An 18,904-nucleotide genomic window follows, 5' to 3' on the forward strand; every position below is an offset into this window, starting at 1 on the left:
CCCCGGGGTCCTGGCGAGGAGGGAGCCCAGGGGGCGGGGGAGAGGAGGAGCCCCGGGGAGGATGGATGGAGGGCAGTGCCAGAAGAGGATGCGAAGGGCGGGGAGGGTGGACAGCAAGGAGGGGAGGGGCATGGGAAGCCGGCTGGGGCAGGGGTTTGGGAATCCCTCAGCTCCCTTCCCCTGAGCTGTTGCACCCTCATTCTGCCGGGAGGGGAAGTTGGGACCATTGGCATTAGATAGATTAGATTAGATAGAATCTATCTATATCTATCTAATTCTTTCTAGGGGACTTAACTGTCCCCTTGTTACTCCCCAACAGCCAGCCAGTTGGGCCAGCAAATCCTTAGAACATCTCTCCTTGACCCCGGGCCCAGGGAAGCGCTGGTCAGGAATCACAGGACTCTCGGGCCACATTCCGCAGGAGGTCAGACTAGGTGTTCGTTCTAGTGGTCCCTTCTGGCTTTAAACTCTGGGGAAGACAAGGCTATTCCACCTGTTAGCCGTGCTGTACAACATCAGCTGCAGTGGAAGGGCTGACTCTGGCAACCAAATATCATCGGTTAAAGAACTTTGAGCTGATCATTTTTTCAATTTACTCCCACCTGGGGTTGGGCCAGACATCCTGCCTCCTCTAGGTCTGACTGTAAGCCCAGGGACGGTCTTCATTTTGTGTCTTGTACAGAGCTGAGCACCCTGTTCTGTGCATGAGGCAGTGCTGATGGAGGCAGTTGCTGGATTTGGCATCAAATATCCTGATTTCTATTGTTGGCTTGCCACTTAATAAGGAGCAGCTGGCAACAATGGTGAGAACTGAAAACGTCAATCCTGTGTTCTTCAGCCTTCCTCGGTGCCCACATTTCACATCAGTACACAATAGAGTTGGGATAACTGGGGTTCTATGGATCTGGAACTTCGTAGCAAGCTTGATATCACAGTGTCCCCACGGAGGCCGCTAAAGGAGCTGAAACATGGCAGCAGCTGTTGGTAGACAAGTGTCCACATTTTTTGAGCACACTCCGGCACTGTCTATTAATGGTGCCTCACCCAGACAGTTTAATACTGAGCTGATTGTAACCTGGAACTGGAGGCTGCTTGATGGTAATGGCCAGGGACTTGGTTTTTTCTGGATTCATAACCAGACCAACGTGCACTGTTTCTTGCCTCACTTGACTGGCCATCAGCTGCAGTGGTTCACTAGACTGAGCTAATATGCCAATGTCATTTGGCGTATTAGAGATCTCAAAGCAGAATGGCATTCAGCTTTACCCCACCAACCGCTGCCTCTTCAAGTTTATCCATCATCCAGTCAGTGCTGATATTGAATGATGAATGATGGTGACAGAACACAACCTTGCCGAACTCCCATGGAGGCAGGAAACCGTGTGGTGTTTCTGCCATTGACTCAAATGCATCTTTCCATTCCATTATAGAGCTCTCCTATCAATGATGCTGTTGTCCCAGGGACACCAAGTCACCTCACTGGATCCCACAAACTTGCTTGATCTACTGAATCAAGGGCCTTATGGAAGTCTACAGAAAGTGCTGTGCATGGCTTATTACATTCAGCCATCTTCTCAAAAAGCTGTCTCAAGGTAAAGAGCTGGTTAACAGTGCACTGACCAGATCTAAAGCTGCCCTGAGTATCTTGGGCTTTGCCACAGCATATATTGTTGAGTTGAGACATTAACGTGGAAGCAAAGACTTTCCCTGGAACAGACAACAGCGTCATACCACTACAGTTGCTACATTTACCTTATCACTCTTTTTCTGAACAGAGTAATCCCCTTCTTCCAGTCATTAGGGATGATATTAATATGCCAAATGGCCTAGAAGAGCTTATGGTACAGCAATACTCTCACCTGTCTTCAGCAACTCAAAAGTGATGTAACATATCCCTGATGCCTTCCCAGACTTCAGCTTATGGACTACAATACGGGATCTCTTCTTGGTTGAAGGAAGGAGGCTGGAGTGGAACTTCCTGACCCTCTTGAGATGGAAGAGGGACTTCAAGGGATGGACAATTGAGGAGCATCATGAAATGACCCTCTCACTAATGCAGCTGATTCTGCTGACTCTGACTGATGCTGCTGTCCTGACTCTTTACTGAACAAGCTGGTGCCACCTACCCTGCAAACACTGAATAAAGGGTGCAGAAATCAGGGCTGGACTATATATAAGATCTTACCATCTAAATAGATGAGACAGACAAAGGGTGGGGAAGAGGAAATAGTATGATCTCCATTTGACATAGGGGCAGGTGTGGCACCAAGAATTTAAATGATTTGCCTGAGGTCACGCAGGAAGATCTCCTTGAATCCCAGTCCAGATCCTTAACCACAAGACTGTCCTTCTCTTTCACTTCATTTCTGCTCTTTCTCATTTTGAAAGGGATATTGATGAAGTAGAGAAAGGCAGCAAAGATGCTATGAAGATTGGAGAACAGGAGCAGAAAGATGAGTAGCAGCAAATTGCAGAAAACATTTGAAATAATTAGTTTTTCAAAGTTACACACAATAAACTATTAATTACACCCATCAACAGCAAGAGAAAAGAAACCACTGAGCATCTTCAAGTGAAATCAGAGCATTTAGATCAAAGGATAAAGAAATAGAGCTGTGCAATGGTTAGTGTGAGCTCACTGCTATAGTTTGTATGTGGTTCTTTTTTCAACAAAAACTATCCAGTGGTGATGTTGGGAACTGTGTGTGAAATACTTATGGCAGAATGTGTGCACAGAATTACTCTAGATTTACAATGAGGTACCTGAAAGCTTGTCTACACTTAAGACACTACAGTGGCACGGCTGTGCTGCTGTAGCTGCACTGCTATGGCCCTTCAGGGTAGACACTACCTACTCCAATGAAAGGGATGCTCCTGTCGGTGTAGGTAATCACTTCCCTGAAAGGCGGTAGCTAGATCAATGGAAGAATTCTTCCGTCAATGTAGCACTGTCTACAAAGGGACTTAGGTTGACTTAACTACACCGCTCAGGGGTGTGGATTTTTCGAACTCCTGACCGACATAGTTAAACCAACCTAACTTTCTAGTGTAGACCAGGCCTGAAATCAGAATCTGTCTCAAACAATCTTGGAGTTAGAGGAACTGTTGGCCTGGTCTACACTAGAAAACTAGGTTGGCATAACTACATTGCTCAGGGGGATGAAAAATCCACCCCTCTGAGTGGTATTGTTAAACTGACCTAAGTCCCTGTGTAAACAGTGCAAGGTTGATGGTAGAATTATTCCATCCACCTAGCCACTGGTGTAAGTAGTGATCTACACTGAAGCACTACAGTGGCACATCTATATGTAGACAAGCCCAATGAATGTTAGATAAGAAACTGAGGGCAAGTCTACACTACAAAAATAAGTTGACCTAAGTTACGTCAACATACAGCTGCCACAGTAATTAAATCACTTTTGCATGTCGACACTACGCTCTTTGTGTTCGCAGTGCACAATCTCACTACCAGTGCTTGCAGTGATGCAGAGAGCAGTGTCCCATGAGTAGCTATCCCACTGTGCAACTCACCACCATCAAGCAGCAGGGTGTTTTGGAAAGGGTTTTCAATGCCTGATAGGGGCAATCAAGTCACGCGGGGTGACTGGGAACATGGTTTCAATGTCCCATGATGCAGTTTTCTGCATCCCATAATTTCATCTGCATCCCATAATGTTTCATGCCTCTTTTCAAAAGCCCTGCAAACCCGCACATCTGCCATCTCTGTGAGAAGCATGGGTCCTGCACAGTTCTGCACTATTGTGATTAACATTGCAAGCACAACACACCTGAACAGTGCCTGCCTCTGCCTAACTGTACTTGTTTATTTCACTACCTCTTCATGATTAAAAAGACTAAATGATTAAAAAAGAGCAAATGAACAGATGTCTTTAATTACACCTGCAATGTCAAAGCAAACTGCATACTTACCAGAGGTTCCTTCCCCTGCATCAGGCTGTCCCCGGGCTGGACTGTAGGGACTGGCTCCACTGCTCTAGAGTCAAGAACAGGTCCTGGCTTGCTGTGCCATTGGATGCCTCAGTCTCCTGGCCCCCGTATTCCTCCCCCTCTTCTTTGTCCAACACCTACTCCTCACTGTTCACTGTGGGGGCCTATGACTCCAGCTCCCCCAAAGTATCCCCAGGACTCTTGGGGGTGATCATAGGGTCTATGCCAAGGATGGCATGCAGCTGTTTATAAAAGTGGCATGTCTGTGGCTCTGCACCAGAGTGACTGTTAGTCTCCCTGGCCTTCTGGTATGCCTGCCACAGCTCCTTAGCTTTCACACGGCACCGCTGCATGTCCCTCTTGTAGCCCTTCTCCGCCGTGCCACAAACGATCCTCTCAGAAATATCAACATTTCAACAGCTGGATCAGAGCTGTGTCTGCAGATCCTTTTCTTCTCACAGACCCAGGAGATCCACCACCCCATGTGTACTCAAGGCAGGAGCTTGTCCACAACCTGGAGCCGGCCTGGTCAGCTGGGTGGTTGCTAGGTATGCTTAAGAATTGCTAGGTGAGCTCTCCACACTGAACAAACAGGAAATGGAAATTCAAAAATGCAAGGGGTTTTAAAAGGGGGGGGGGTGTGTTCCTGCATACCTAGTCGTTGGGCAATGGAGTTCAAAACGCTGACCAGAGTGGTCATGGTGAGGCATTGTAGGACACCTCCTTGAGGCCACTAAATTCAACGTAAGTAACGCAATGTTACACTACACTGTGTTGCCCTAACTACGTTGCCCTAAGTGCTACGCCTCTCGAGGAGGTGGAGTTATTAAGTCGGTGCAGTGGGCGAGTTACGTCAGTGGGAGCTACATTTTGGTGTAGATGCTTAGCTAGGTCGATGTAAGGCTGCCTTACGTTGACATAACTTCTGTAGTATAGACCAGGCCTCACTCAAAAGCAAGAACAGAGACACACCATCGATGGATGTGTTTCAAACTAGAAAAGACTTATGCGTACAGGGCCTCAGGGGTCCGTCTTAGGACCTCTGTTACTCATAATATAATACATATAAGTGATATGAATGAGGATAAACCTTCTAACCTTTATAACGTACTTTGAGATCTACTGATGACAAGTGCTACATCAGAGCTATGTATTTGAATCATTATTTATTTACCTGAAGGTGATAAAACTGGCAAAGCAAAAAGGGCCTGATCCAAAGGTCACTAAAGCCAATAGGAACCTTTCCAATACTCTGCAAGGATATAAAATGGCAAACAAGGTTGCACTTATCTGGAATATTCTATGCAGTGTTGGTCAGCTGTACATATTCGGGCGGTTATTGTCTCAGGAAGGCTGCAGCAGACGCTCCAAAGATGATCGGCAGTATGAAAATATAAGACAGGGCTAAGGGACCTGGGCTTATTCTGTTTAGAAAGGGGAGACTTTAGAGTGGCTAATGGCAGATGGCTTCAAGATACCAAAATGAGAGAGAGAGGCACTTTTTAAAAAATCCACTGCTGATAAGGGGTTTAAAAACTAGGGGAATACATATACAGTAGACTAAAATTAATTGGTTAGTCTCTAAGGTGCCACTAGTACTCCTCTTCTTTTTGAGTAGACTAAAGTGTGTGGCATCAGACTTTGAGGAAATACCTCCCCCTAGTGGCAAGAATAATAGGCAGCGGGGTTTAAAACAAACGTAAGGAAGGAAGTCCTTTACACAACACAGAGTCAACCTGTGGAACTCGTTACTTCGGGATGTTGTGAAAAAGAAAAAGTATAACTGATTCTCAAAAAAGAATTAGATAATTTCATGGAGGATAGGTCCATCAATGGCTATTAACCAAGAGAGTCTAGGACACAGCCTCATGCTCTGGTTCTCCCTAAATCTCTGTCTGCTAGAAGCTGGGACTGGAGGACAGGGGATGGATAACTCGATAAATTCCTGTTCTGTTTACTTCCTCTGAAGTATCTGGCACCAGCCTTTATTAGAAGACAGGATACTAGCCTAGATGGACCACTGGTCTGATGCAATATGCTCGCTCTTACATTATGTTCTTAAAGAAAACTATTGTTCTTCTTCAGCCATTCCCATTTAATGTTTAAATTTATACCCTCAAATAGCTGCATAATCAGACAGTTGAAGACAATCAATTGTTTTGACATTGATTCAAGGTGTACTATTAACTGATGTTTATCAATACAGTTCTTTTTACCTTGTTTCTTGCTCTTCGGACATTTATTTAAAAAGCTTTCATTAACCAATTGTCTACTTTTCTCTTTCACCTACCAAGTGTTTGATAGAATCAGAAAGCTTCTCCCTTTTGAGAACAGAATGTTAATACTTAATTTTTTCCATTAATAAATGCTGAATTATATATCAGTTATGGCATAAATTAAGTTTTTAATATTTGTCCATTCAAGTCCCTCCCATGCATGAAAAAAATATATATAGTTCCATGATAGAGCATAAGCCTGCCATCTAGAAACTTTGGGGGAGATTTTCAAAAGCACACATGGGATAGGAGCACGAGGCCCAGGACTTATGTTCCTAAATCCCTTAGATGCTTTTGAAAGCCTTTCCCTTTGAGATCTGAACTCTCTCCCCTCACTCCCAAAAAGTTAGGATTGTTGAAAGAGGAGACAGGAATGACGGTGTGTATGTGATCAGTAATGAATAAATACATCACGGTTAACACGTTTGTCATTCTTGGAAATACAATTAGCGCCCATGGCCAACTCCACAAGGTGGAAGCAAGAATTGGGAAGGTAGATGGAGCCTGAGACCGGCAAATATCTGGAAAATATGAGATTCACACACAAACCAAGATAAACTTAGACAATGCCATTGTGATACCAACACTGTTATATGCCTCTGAAACTTCGTAAATGCTAGAAAGCCACAACGGGAAACTTAAGGCATTCCATCAGAGATGCTTGCAGAGAGTAATTGGTGTCTGCTGGTGTGATAAAGTAAACAACGCTGATCTGTTAAGAAGGATTGAACAGCATACTGTACAGACAATGATTGAAGAAAGAAGGCTGACGTGGTTTGGACATGTATGGATGTCAAAAAACTGTGCTCCTAGTCAAATTCTTGACTGGATACTACCTGGTGGAAGATGGAAAAGAGGAGGATAACAGATGACATATAACAAAACCAATGAGGAAAAATACTGCTGTTGTGGAAAAAGACTAAAATGGAGCAAGAAATGTGGCACTAGAGAGATGGAAGTGGAAAGACTGAGTTGCCTCATGTCACAAGGCAAAACAGCATCTAATAAATAATACAAATAATATGTAGCCTGTTAATACTGTAAATTCTGTGGATTTGGGCAAGTCACCCAACTTTTACCTTAATTACACCATCTGTAAAACATGGATAATATGTAACTCCCCAGGATTAGTGAGAGGATTAGCTGGGTTTAAAATCACTTTGAAGACAAAAAGTATTAGTTGTGTGTTATACTCAGTTACCTGAAACTATAACCTTATCTACCCCAGATATTTTTCATTTTAAAAGGTATCATTCTGTAGTAGGAGTTTCTTAAATATGAATGCATTTATTGAGCACCGACAGTGTCTTCAGCCCTGTATGGATGAAGACACTCCCTGCCCCAATGGAGCTTACAGTCTGATTCAGACAAATTATAGTAAAGAACATAACAGAGGTTGCAGATTTTTTTAAATGCTGCTTAAAGAAAAAAAAAAGCCACTCAGCATTGTTGAAAAGCATTGTGTAAGGAGTATCTTTCAGAGGAATTGGCTTTACAGGGAGGGCGCCCAAAGCTCAGAAGGTGGTTTAGACACAAGGGGAAGAAAGAGATAAAAGGGGCATTTAGAAAGACCATAGGTGATATGGAAATGGTTGGAGATAGGAGGAAATAAGGGCAGACTGTCACTGAGTTATGCAGAGCCTTAAAGACGATGGTGGGAGGTTTGAAACGGAGGAGGAAGGCAAGAAGCTAATTAAGATATTCATAGAGGAGAGTAGCATGGACTGAGTGGTGAGGAAGGTTATTTGTAGGGATATAGAGGAAGCAATGAAAGGCTATGGCCACAGTTTGGATATGAAATGAGTGTGAAGACTATTATAACGAGGTTGTGAGCCTGACTGGCAGGGAAGATAGTGGAGTTGTCTATAGTGATGGAGATGGGGCTTTTGGATCTGAGATGTTCCAAATAACTGAAGATCTAATAAAAAAAACCAAAACACCACTTAATTTACATTCTATGAAATATTTCACATATTAAAAAGTGCTTTGACTTCCATTTCATTTATTACTATCCATAAAAAATAAAGTTATGATTTATTTTCTCATACAATTCATTTAAAGTTAGGTATGGGAATATATGAGAGATGGTTTAGTAATGGAATAGAGTCTTTCACCTCTCAGATACTTGTTCCAATCTAGCTCAGGTCAGTCTGGCTGTTTGATAACCTGTGTGAAATGCGCTGGTGACCACCATCCTCGTGGAGTGGGGGGGAGAAACATGTTACAAAACCAGTATTATTACCTACTGACACCCTTGGGAAACAGACAAACTATTAGCAACTGACATGAGAGCCATTCTCTCCACCTGTACACATTTTAAAGCTGTACATGATTAGCAACAAGTTTGTCCATTTAAAAACTTACTAGAATCAACACTGAAAAATACTGAAATAGAAACTTTTATTTAAGTCAGCAAGTAACAACAGGATACACATTACATTATTCAGTCGCTATTTGTGGGTGCCCTTCTGAAACAGTGTATTAACTGCTTAATTGTCAGGAGTTGCTTTAGCAGAATAATCAATAAGATTTTTATCAGGGGTCTCATAGTGATACCAGGGCCCATCTCCCCTCTCTCTCATTAGTCGACGTGCCTCTAATTCCTTCAGCCTATAAGAAATGGAAAATGAAAGTCAAATTCAGCATGTAATTTATCATCTTCCATGGGCCACACTAAACACTGATATCAAAGGAGTCATCTCCTCTTACATCAGCATTTCATTTGGTCCTCTATATTCTACGACGACCATGGGAACAATACTACAAATACGAAGATTTATCCATGGTCTTAAATATTCCATCATTGTGTTTCATTATATTTACTTGGTTTTTCAGTAAACTTGCTGAAGAAATAATAAAATAATAATAATAAAAATAAAAAACCTGATGAGATTTCTAAACATAGACAGTAGTCTCCTTCATAATCATGAACTGAAAACTTTCCTGGTTATTTCTCACTGGAAGGTATCTGGTAAAAGATGAAGGTGGGAGGGGCTCCACCAAGAAAGTCTAGGAGCAACATTCCAAGAAGCTTAGCACCTCCTCTGTTAGTGCTCAGTTTACCCAAGCAACAGCAGCATGAGACTAACATGATACTGGATAATGTCACTGGTGCCCCTGATTTTCTGGACAGTAGCAACAAACCAGACCAAATCTACAAGCATTAGCAGAAGCACAGCAATTGTCCGTCTCCTGACTCAGGAAGATAAAACTGCATTGGTTTACACTTGGTTTGTGTTTGAAGAGTTATCGTTACAATTATTTTTTTAAACTAAAGTTACATTCTGTAGAAACGGATGGTTTAGAACCAATATTTGCCAGGAAAAGCTTCTCACTCACAAAGGGCCAGAGGATTTTTCAAGCCCTGATCAGAGGTCCAATTGAAGAGAAAAATTCGACTATTGTATCATAATTGAAATGGTTTAGTACAGTACATATTGGCTTTTAAAAGCTTCAGCAAACCCATCCTATCTTTACCTTAGGTCAGCTTTTTTAGCTTCACTATCAACTATGGCCAACATTTTTTCATATTCCTTTTCAGGAGAGTCAAGGAGATAACGAGCAATCCACCTAGTTATAGGATGCTGGAAGAGATGAAAATAAGACTATTAGATTATTCATATAATTTCCACGCAAGAACCCCCACAAATAATGATGACAGGGAAATTTGACCACACTTTTAAATATTCTTTCTAGTCCCATTTACCATGATAACGTGTAATTAAAAATTATGTTAAGTTCTATACCCCTAATTCTGCAAACACTTATGTAGTTTACTTCACTATCATGACTACCACTAATTTAAACAGGATTACTCACAGTTAATACAGTTTAGCACATGAGTAAATTTTTGCAGAATCGGGGCCTATCAAAAAAAAGTTACCCATTTGCCATTTTTGACATTATCCAAGATAACACGCAATAGAATAGGTTGTTGTGGAATAAAAAAAAAAGAGGTCAGTTAAAATGAGGGAAAATCTGTGTTTCATATTTTAAGAACAAAGACAGACAATTGCTGAAATAGAGTTAATCAAAAACTGCTACCATAATCTCCATAAAATGGACTCCAAACCTATTACTGTAAAGATTCAGTAATCTTTATACTAAGTGCTGCTTGCACATGGAAACTTTTGTCTAATCTTTCAATCCCCGTGTAAACTGAACTAGTCAGATAGAGGTCTGTGTATTGCTATGTACAATCATTAGCCAGTTAAAAACAAAAATAAAAATATAGCTACATCAAAAAAAATCAGTGACAATTGTAAAGTAACATCTCATGAGCCACTAGGGCTGTGATTCTCAGCTTTCTGATGGCATAAAAAAAATCTTTGTTTTTAACCCTGAAAAGTTGTGAGATATTGGACTTTGATTCACTGCTGACAAATACTATAAAATAGGCTGTCAAGTGATTAAAAAGATTAATCATGATTAATCGTGAGATTAAAAAAATAATAGCGATTAACTGCAGTTTTAATCGCACTGTTAATAATAGAATATCATATTTATTTAAATATTTGTGGGTGTTTTCTATATTTTCAAATATATTGATTTCAGTTACAATACAGAATACAAAGTGTACAGTGCTCACTTTTTTATTACAAATATTTGCACTGTAAAACAGATGAAATAGTATTTCAATTTACCTCATACAAGTACTGTAGTGCAATTTCTTTATCATGAAAGTTTAACTTACAAGTGCAGAATTACAGACATTATTCTTATTATTTTGATAACTACACTCAAAAATAAAACAATGTAAAACTTTATAGCCTACAAGTCCACTCAGTCCTTGCCGAGGATAGGGAAAGATTTTACCTCAGCATTTTAGCATTCAGTAGGGGAGTGAATTGTGCAGGAGGCTTTTTTTCCTGCTGCTGCTAGGTTAGCCTGTATCATGTGTCTCCTTTAGCAGCATCTTGGCTTACTGAAGGGGTAAGATTTTTTTTTATCTCAGAAAGTCAGTATTGTGGAGATGGGAGGGGTGTGAGTTGTGCAGGAGAAGGGTGAATTCTTGATGCTGCTCCTGTTGGGTTGGGTTTTTGAGCTTGCCAGGCTTGCTCCCTGTCCAAACAGGAAGAGAGTTTCATCTTAGAAATCTGCATTCAGTGTTGGAGGAGGATGGGTGACGGGGGGGAGGAGGGGAGAGAAGCAATGACTTGTGCAGGAGGAGGTTCTGTGAGGACAGGGAGTGACGATGTGTGTGTGTGGGGGGGGGGGAGCAAGAAATAACTTGTGCAGGAGGAGGGGGTGTCTTGCTGCTGCTTCTGGAACGATGGTTTCTGGTACTGGGCTCACCAGGCTCACCTCCTTTTACTGAGCGAGGTGGGCTCCCTTCAGCTGAGTGAGCCCTTGTTTGCAAGAGAGGGTGTATTTTACCACAGGGACTCGGCATGCAACATGGGAGGAGAGGCTAGTGCAGGGAGGCTGAGCTCAGCAGGTCCCTGTTCTCTATGGGGTACCCTGCAGAGTGAAGAGCCATCTCGGAGCAATGGGGCATGGCATGGGGGGGGAGGGTGTCGGTACCCAGAGCAAGGGGCCGGCTGGGGGCATTGGGGCATAGCATGGGGGAAAAATGGGGGGAGAGGGGATCGGTCCCTGAAGCGAGGGGCCAGCTGGAGGCAATGTAGCACAGTGTGTGGGGGAGGTTGGTCCCTGGAGTGAAGGGCTTGCTAGAGGCATTGGGACACAGTGCGTGGAGGGGCAGGCCCATCTCCGGAGCAAGAGGCCAGCTGGGAGCACTGGGGCACGGCAGGGTCAGGATCCCTATCTCTCCACTGGAGCCAGGATGGGAGCAACTTCCTCTCCTGCCTCCCCGCCCCCAGAGGCAGATTGGCGTTACTGTGCCTGACCGGACACTGTCAGGTCCCTCCACAGCTGATGCCTCCCTCCCCAACCAGATGTATGCGATTAACACCATTTAAAAAACATATGCATTAATTTTGTTTTCAGTTAATAACAGGTATTAACTGCGATTGACAGTCCTACTATAAAAGTATGAATTTCCTGCTGTTCGTTGAAAGGCATTCAGATGGGATAAACAATGTAATTTTAAAGTGTAGTATCTCAGGACCTGGAGCTCAGGGGAATGTTTAAAAAAACAAAAACAAAACAAACTAACCCCGATGGACTGGTGACCAGAAAAGAGATTTAGATCTTGACTTGGTAAGAGTGCTTTTGTTATTTATGGATTTTATGTTCACAACTTCACGTACAGCGCTCTTACTATTTACCCAGCTATGTACATTACATGTCAGTTGCATCTGCTACTGTTAGAATACCAAAACCAAAGATCTAATAAAATAACATGTATTTAATTTGAAAACTGTATATTTGCATGAAGATCCAATCACATAAAGTAGCAGATATCCTCATTAATATTTCCAACACATTTTAAATATTTTCCTCCCAAGATTGATGTATGATGAGGAGGAGTGTACTGGAAATGCCATATCCCTTTCATAGTTTTGTACTCACTTTGTAATATTCCCAGTGCTCTGGAACATAACCTTCTGGAATCTCTGCAAGTTCAGCTTCACCTGACAACAGAAAATGGAGGGATGTTCAATACTATTGACATTTTAGAAACACACTTTACTTTCCTTATACCAATAAAGGCCAATTAAAGAGCATTTCACAAACAACGTATTTAAAGAGATACTATCAATTTGATTCTATTTGGTTTCAATAAAGTGAGCTGGAACAGTCTGGAAGTAGTTTCAGATACTATACCTGCTTCTGAGTCCTCCTGCCCATTCTGTTCTACAAATACACATGCCTATATTTTAACCCACACAACAAAAAGAAATGATGGACTATACAGAGGAAAGAGTGAAACTGACTGTACCCAAAGTGCTATCGCAAGGTAAACAAGCATGAAAAAAAATTAAATACATTTTTCTCTGATCTTTCAATTAACGCAATCTGAGGTTAATTACATTGTAGGGTCAAAAGAAAAGTCAGGAAGAATTTTGATTTTAAATTGGCAGTCTCCTGTTAAATGCATATTCTGTACACTTATCTTGGAATATGCACAAGGTATACATTTAAATCGATACAGAAAACATTATCCTCTTCATTATGTGCGCAGCTCTGCTGCGCACATACATAAACATCGCTGATGCAAATATGACTTCTACAAGAATATCAAATGGAGAATAGACACATGTATAACTGCTGATCAATTCTCCGAAGCTTCCCTGCATTTTATAGAACAGCTAGAGAAGAAAGAGATGTTAGGTCAGCTACTGGATTCTCCCCTTCAGTATATTTTTACATAACATGACTAACGCTACGTTTCAGTCATGGGTATTTTTAGTAAAAGTCATGGACAGGTCACAGGCAGTAAACAAAAATTCACGGCCCGGAACCCCCACTGGTGCTGGGGAGCAGGGGGTTGGCAGGGCTGGCAAGCTCCCTACCCGGCTCCCCGAAAGCAGCCAGCATGTCCTTGCACCTCCTAGGGAGAGGGAAGGCCAGGGGGACTCCGCACGGACTGCCCCCACCACGAGCGCCGGCTCTGCAGCTCCCATTGGCCAGGAACCACAGCCAATGGGAGCTGTGAGGGTGGTGCCTGCAGGCAGGGGCAGCACGCAGAGCCCCCTGGCCCCTCCACCTAGGAACTACAGGGACATGCTGGCTGCACACCAACACCCTGCCCCAGCCCTAGCCCTGAGCCACCTCCCACACCCAAACTACTGCTGCTGGGGGGAAGACGGGGAGAGAGAGAGGGCGCGGTGGCCAGAGACTGCCCCAGCAGAGGCTGGTATGGCTGGCCCAGGGGCTGCCAGAGCCAACTGCACCAGCCGCTGCAGAAGTCACTGAGGTCACGGAAAAATCACAGAATCCGTGATTTCCATGACAGACATGCAGCCTTAAACATGACCCATAGTTACCAAGCCAGTTTTAGAGATAAGGGTCTTCCAAGCAATCCTTTGAAGAAATTCAATTTACTATCCAATCTATTTCATTTTCTTTATCCAACTTTAACAATGTAGCTTGGTTAAACATCACAGAAGTGCTTACCAATGAAGATGTTGACATACGTTATAAGTACTGCTAGTGGTATCCCAGGCAATAATATATAGAATCTCTATTTAGCAGGGGGAGAGAAAAAGACACCAGATCAGTCTGACAGAAAAATAAACCACTTCTTCTGCAAATCTCAGTTACTCTTACAATTATCTCTCCTGTATTAGAACACCAAAATCTGAACTTCCACAATATTTCTTCTGTATAACATCAAATATGATTTATTATTGCAACTGGAATACTAGTGTTTCCAGCTAAGGATCTCAAAGCATTTCAGAAAACAGTAAACATGCCTCAAAACCCAGGTGATATATGTATTAATCCCATCATTACAACATAGCAAATTGAGCCACAGAGAAAATAAGAAAAGGAGTACTTGTGGCACCTTAGAGACTAACCAATTTATTTGAGCATGAGCTTTCGTGAGCTACAGCTCACTTCATCGGATGCATACTGTGGAAACTGCAGAAGACATTATATACACAGAGACCATGAAACAATACCTCCTCCCACCCCACTCTCCTGCTGGTAATAGCTTATCTAAAGTGATCATCAAGTTGGGCCATTTCCAGGACACGGCTGTTACTCTGAAACCAGAGAAAATAAGTGACTTGACAACATCATAAACATCACAACATTATAAATTTGAATCAGTTTCAGAGTTGGGAATGCAACATATAAATTCTCCATCCCAGTCTCTTGTTCTAATTACTAGGCAATACTGTTGCTAGGTAAAACAATATTACTCAAAGCCTGGAGCTGATTAACTATAATGAAGCACTAAAACTACCTTTGACTGAACTTGAGTCAAAATGCAATTTTTAAAAAAACCATTGCAAGCTGAGAATTAATATTTTATATAAAATCTGTTAAAAAGATACAATGATCAGTGATTGCAGGGCATAAGTGAGGTCATATAGACCCCTGCCCTCACTCCATGAAGTCCCACCTGACTGACTATTTCCCCCACATACTGGATCTGATCCTTTCATTGACTTGAACGGGCTTTGGATCAGGGCTACAGAGCCTAAATCTCCGGTGTGGGTGGGCTGGATGGAAGGAGGTACACTTATTATGGGGTAGTAATGGGGGGCTCTTGGACTGGGAGAAGTTTTACAAGACTTAAAACAGCCAAGAGCTAAAATATTACTAAACCTGGAAAACAGATGACAGTTAAAATTAAAAAAGACAACAGGAAAGGATTTAAAGCAGTAACAATAAAAAAGTAGCAGTTAACTAACAATAGCTTAAAAGGGGCCAATTGAAGATAGTTAGTTTACATATACTACACACACAATTTAAAAAAGAAAAAAGGTCACTAACATAACAGATGTCAATCACCATCCTGACTACTTGGCTGGTATGACATATCCCTTTGCCCCATCTTTGTCTTTATAAATGGCAAGTTCTTCATGATAGGGACTAGGAAATCTTGTTTGTGTGGCTAGTGCCTGATATGTTTGGGATGCTACTGCATTGTAAATAATAGGAATGAGTGTGTTAATGCCTTAAACACAGTCCATCATTTACAAATTATTTAAGTTACATTAAGAGTTGCAACAACAAAAAATTAACTTACCAGCAAGCTCAGAAATCGTTTATCATAGAAATCTGTTGGCCTGATGACAAACATTCTTTTCCCATGGCTTCCATGTCGTACTGGAGCTGCAAAATTAAACCAGGGTATTATTATGTCCTTTTCCTATCTGCAGTGATTATGTACAGGAGAAGCTCTGCAATGCAGGCAAAAAAAAAGTAGTAAAACATTCAGTAAGGGGTGGGTAACTGCAGGCTGGTAAGGGTATTTATTGTTTTGCCTAGGACAGCAGGACTCCTAGAGCTAGCCCCAATTGTATGTTACAGAAGTGGTGATATTCCAAGATAAAACTCTCTATGGAGCAAGTCATAGAGGGAAAATAGATGAGTTGAAGAAAATTTCATTTGCACAAGAATCTTCCATATAAAAATCTCTACAGTTAGGTAAGTTCACACACTAGCATGCTACTAGGTTTTGGCTGGGGTGGCCAAAATTTTGACCCCCCCCAGGTCAATCGTGGAACAGGAGTGGAGGTGACATACTGACTCTTAAGTGGACACCTGCGCCTATGACTACAAGCTCTCTCAGTTTTGCACTGCATTATGAATAGAAATGAAATCAGCAGGTAGACGCAAGGACTAAGATACTGAAAAGGAAGTTTATATATCTGGCTGTACTACACATTAAGCGGGGGGGCCTGCTGGACATTTAGGCTCCAACCTTGCCACTAGCTCAGCATGAGCAGATCTCTGCACCAGCAAAGAATCCCAGCGGGTTCAATGTGGCTCAGTGCAAGGACCTTCTCATCGGTACACATTACAAGACTAAAGTAATGAGAAAATTCTCCATTTCCAAGTAAATACCTTTAGCAACAGAACATGCAAGAGGAAAGAGTAGCAGCAGCATACAACACAACCAACTGTCCCTAACAACAGACTTGAATTGAAGATGTTCCAGAAGGCCTCCTAGCTAGCTGTTTCAAGAAAAAATTAAACAACTTGCAGCTCCCATCTACAGTTCTCAAAGACCACCCCGTAACACAGGATCATATTAGCTCCTTTTCACAAAGGGAAACCAAAAATGAGTATTTTGCCCAAGGTCACTGTGATCCTTTCTCAGGGTGCCCAGGATTGTGTCACCTTGTCTCCCCCTCACAGAGGCAGGGAGTGTCTCTGACATGGCCAGCCCTTCAGCCACCCAACATCGCTTCTCTGGGCTTATGCTAGCTGTTACTTTGCACTGCAGTCCTCTTTGAATCATTTCCCTGTAGTGTCCAGCCCTTAACCACTGGACACTCACAGAAATATCAGGTTCGCTATCCCCAAGAGGACAGTATATACACATGTTTGACTTAACTGAAAGTCAGCTCCTATATAACATCTTAGCATTGAGATATATTTACAGTGAAAACAATCATAAGTTTATTATCAAAGGCTAAGATTTAAGTGATAGCAAGTAAAGACAATGGAAACAGAAAAGTTACATATAAAACAAAATTATAACACACTTTAGAGATTACACTTAATTTAACAGGCTACCCTCCTGTCTAAAGCAGTCTATTCTCAACCAAAGCCTTCTTTCAGCATCTCCAACCAACAAGGCTGAGATCCCTCTTTCATAAATGCCAAAAGCACTGCCCTTTTCCTTCCTCGGTGAAGGATTTTTCTGCCTTCTACTCACAGTCCCAAAGTTCACTGTCTTTGCACATGGCCAGGCTAAGCCTTATGGCTTGTTTTCTTTTCTTGTATGCACCTTTCCTATTGATTCCATATGTAAACAGAGCTTTCATTGTTTTGCTTTACAGTGCTTAATCTACATGGCCAACAGAGAGATACGTAAAAAGAAAAGGAGTACTTGTGGCACCTTAGAGACTAACCAATTTATTTGAGCATTCTCTTTGAGTCTCTAAGGTGCCACAAGTACTCTTTTCTTTTTGTGAATACAGACTAACACGGCTGCTACTCTGAAAAGAGAGACATGTGAATCCCAATCAACATCCTTTGTCTGACCCAAAACCTGTTTGTCAGCATTGCCTTGGACACAGACCTTAAAACATTTTCATTACACATACGTAACGTTTTATGTAGCGTTTGTACATTTCACAACGATATTAATAAAAGGAGTACTTGTGTACTTGAGTACTGTCCTGTGGGGTGGGAGGAGGTATTTTTTCATATTCTCTGTGTATAAATAAAGTCTGCTGCAGTTTCCACGGCATGCATCCGATGAAGTGAGCTGTAGCTCACGAAAGCTCATGCTCAAATAAATTGGTTAGTCTCTAAGGTGCCACAAGTCCTCCTTTTCTTTTTGCACATACAGACTAACACGGCTGTTACTCTGAAACGATATTAATGATCAGCATGATCCTGGCTTTCATTTAAAGCCTCACATGAAAGTCTTCATAGACAAAGACTATGAAAGCAGTGTATTAGGTGCAGTGAGTTTATCAGGCCTGATAGGAGTGGAACCCTTTGCCAGCTGGTACCCATGGGCCTGGATCTCACAATCAGTCACATAACTCGAGTGGCAGAATCAGGAATAAAACCCAGGTCCTCCAGACTGATGGTCTAACCACTAGAAAGAGGAACCCCCCTCCCTACTGAGGAAACCCCCCTCTCTCCTCACAGGCCCCCCTCGCCCCTCCCCAAAGAAGAGCCCACCACCACCATCAGAGGGATCCCCCCTCTCCAGAGGAGCGCTCTTCCTACAGTACCCCCTTCCCCAGAGGAAACCCAGTTACCCAACCCCCCGCGCTCCCCGCCCCCTCCGCAGACACACCGGTCCCCAGAGCCCCCACCCCGCTCCCCAAGGTCACCCCACGACAGAGGACACCGAGCTCCCCCCGCCTGGGGGCTCCATACCGATGCTGCCGGAGGACACGACATTTCTGCCCAGCAAGGAGGCGCGTCCCCCGCCTGCCGCCCTGAACAGGACTTTGCGAGTCCCCAAAGCGGCCGCGGCCCGGAGCAGGAGGCTCATGGCGGCCATGTGTGAAACTGGCAAGGGGCGGGGCCGCTGGCCATTTACCCCCAATGAGATCGAAGCCGTGGCGCCACCATCTTGGAATCGGGCACGTTGTCCTGTAATTGTACCCGTAAAGCCCTCTCCTTCCGGT

The 18,904-nt window shown here is 42.8% G+C and overlaps 1 protein-coding gene across 1 annotated transcript; it reads right to left on the bottom strand.

Moving 5' to 3' along the window:
* Positions 1-8,607: 8,607 nt before the first annotated feature.
* NDUFB5 (NADH:ubiquinone oxidoreductase subunit B5) lies at positions 8,608-18,809 on the bottom strand. The gene is made up of 6 exons (XM_084639600.1): positions 18,651-18,809; positions 15,832-15,917; positions 14,247-14,313; positions 12,699-12,760; positions 9,702-9,808; positions 8,608-8,834 (listed from the first exon to the last, which is right to left on the bottom strand). Exons 1-6 carry the CDS (start codon positions 18,775-18,777, stop codon positions 8,714-8,716), a joined length of 570 nt encoding a protein of 189 aa, XP_084495726.1. The 5' UTR covers positions 18,778-18,809; the 3' UTR covers positions 8,608-8,713.
* Positions 18,810-18,904: the final 95 nt, after the last annotated feature.

Source organism: Lepidochelys olivacea, assembly GCF_965140295.1.
Source record: "Lepidochelys olivacea isolate rLepOli2 genome assembly, chromosome: 9".
Taxonomy (NCBI): Eukaryota; Metazoa; Chordata; order Testudines; family Cheloniidae; genus Lepidochelys; species Lepidochelys olivacea.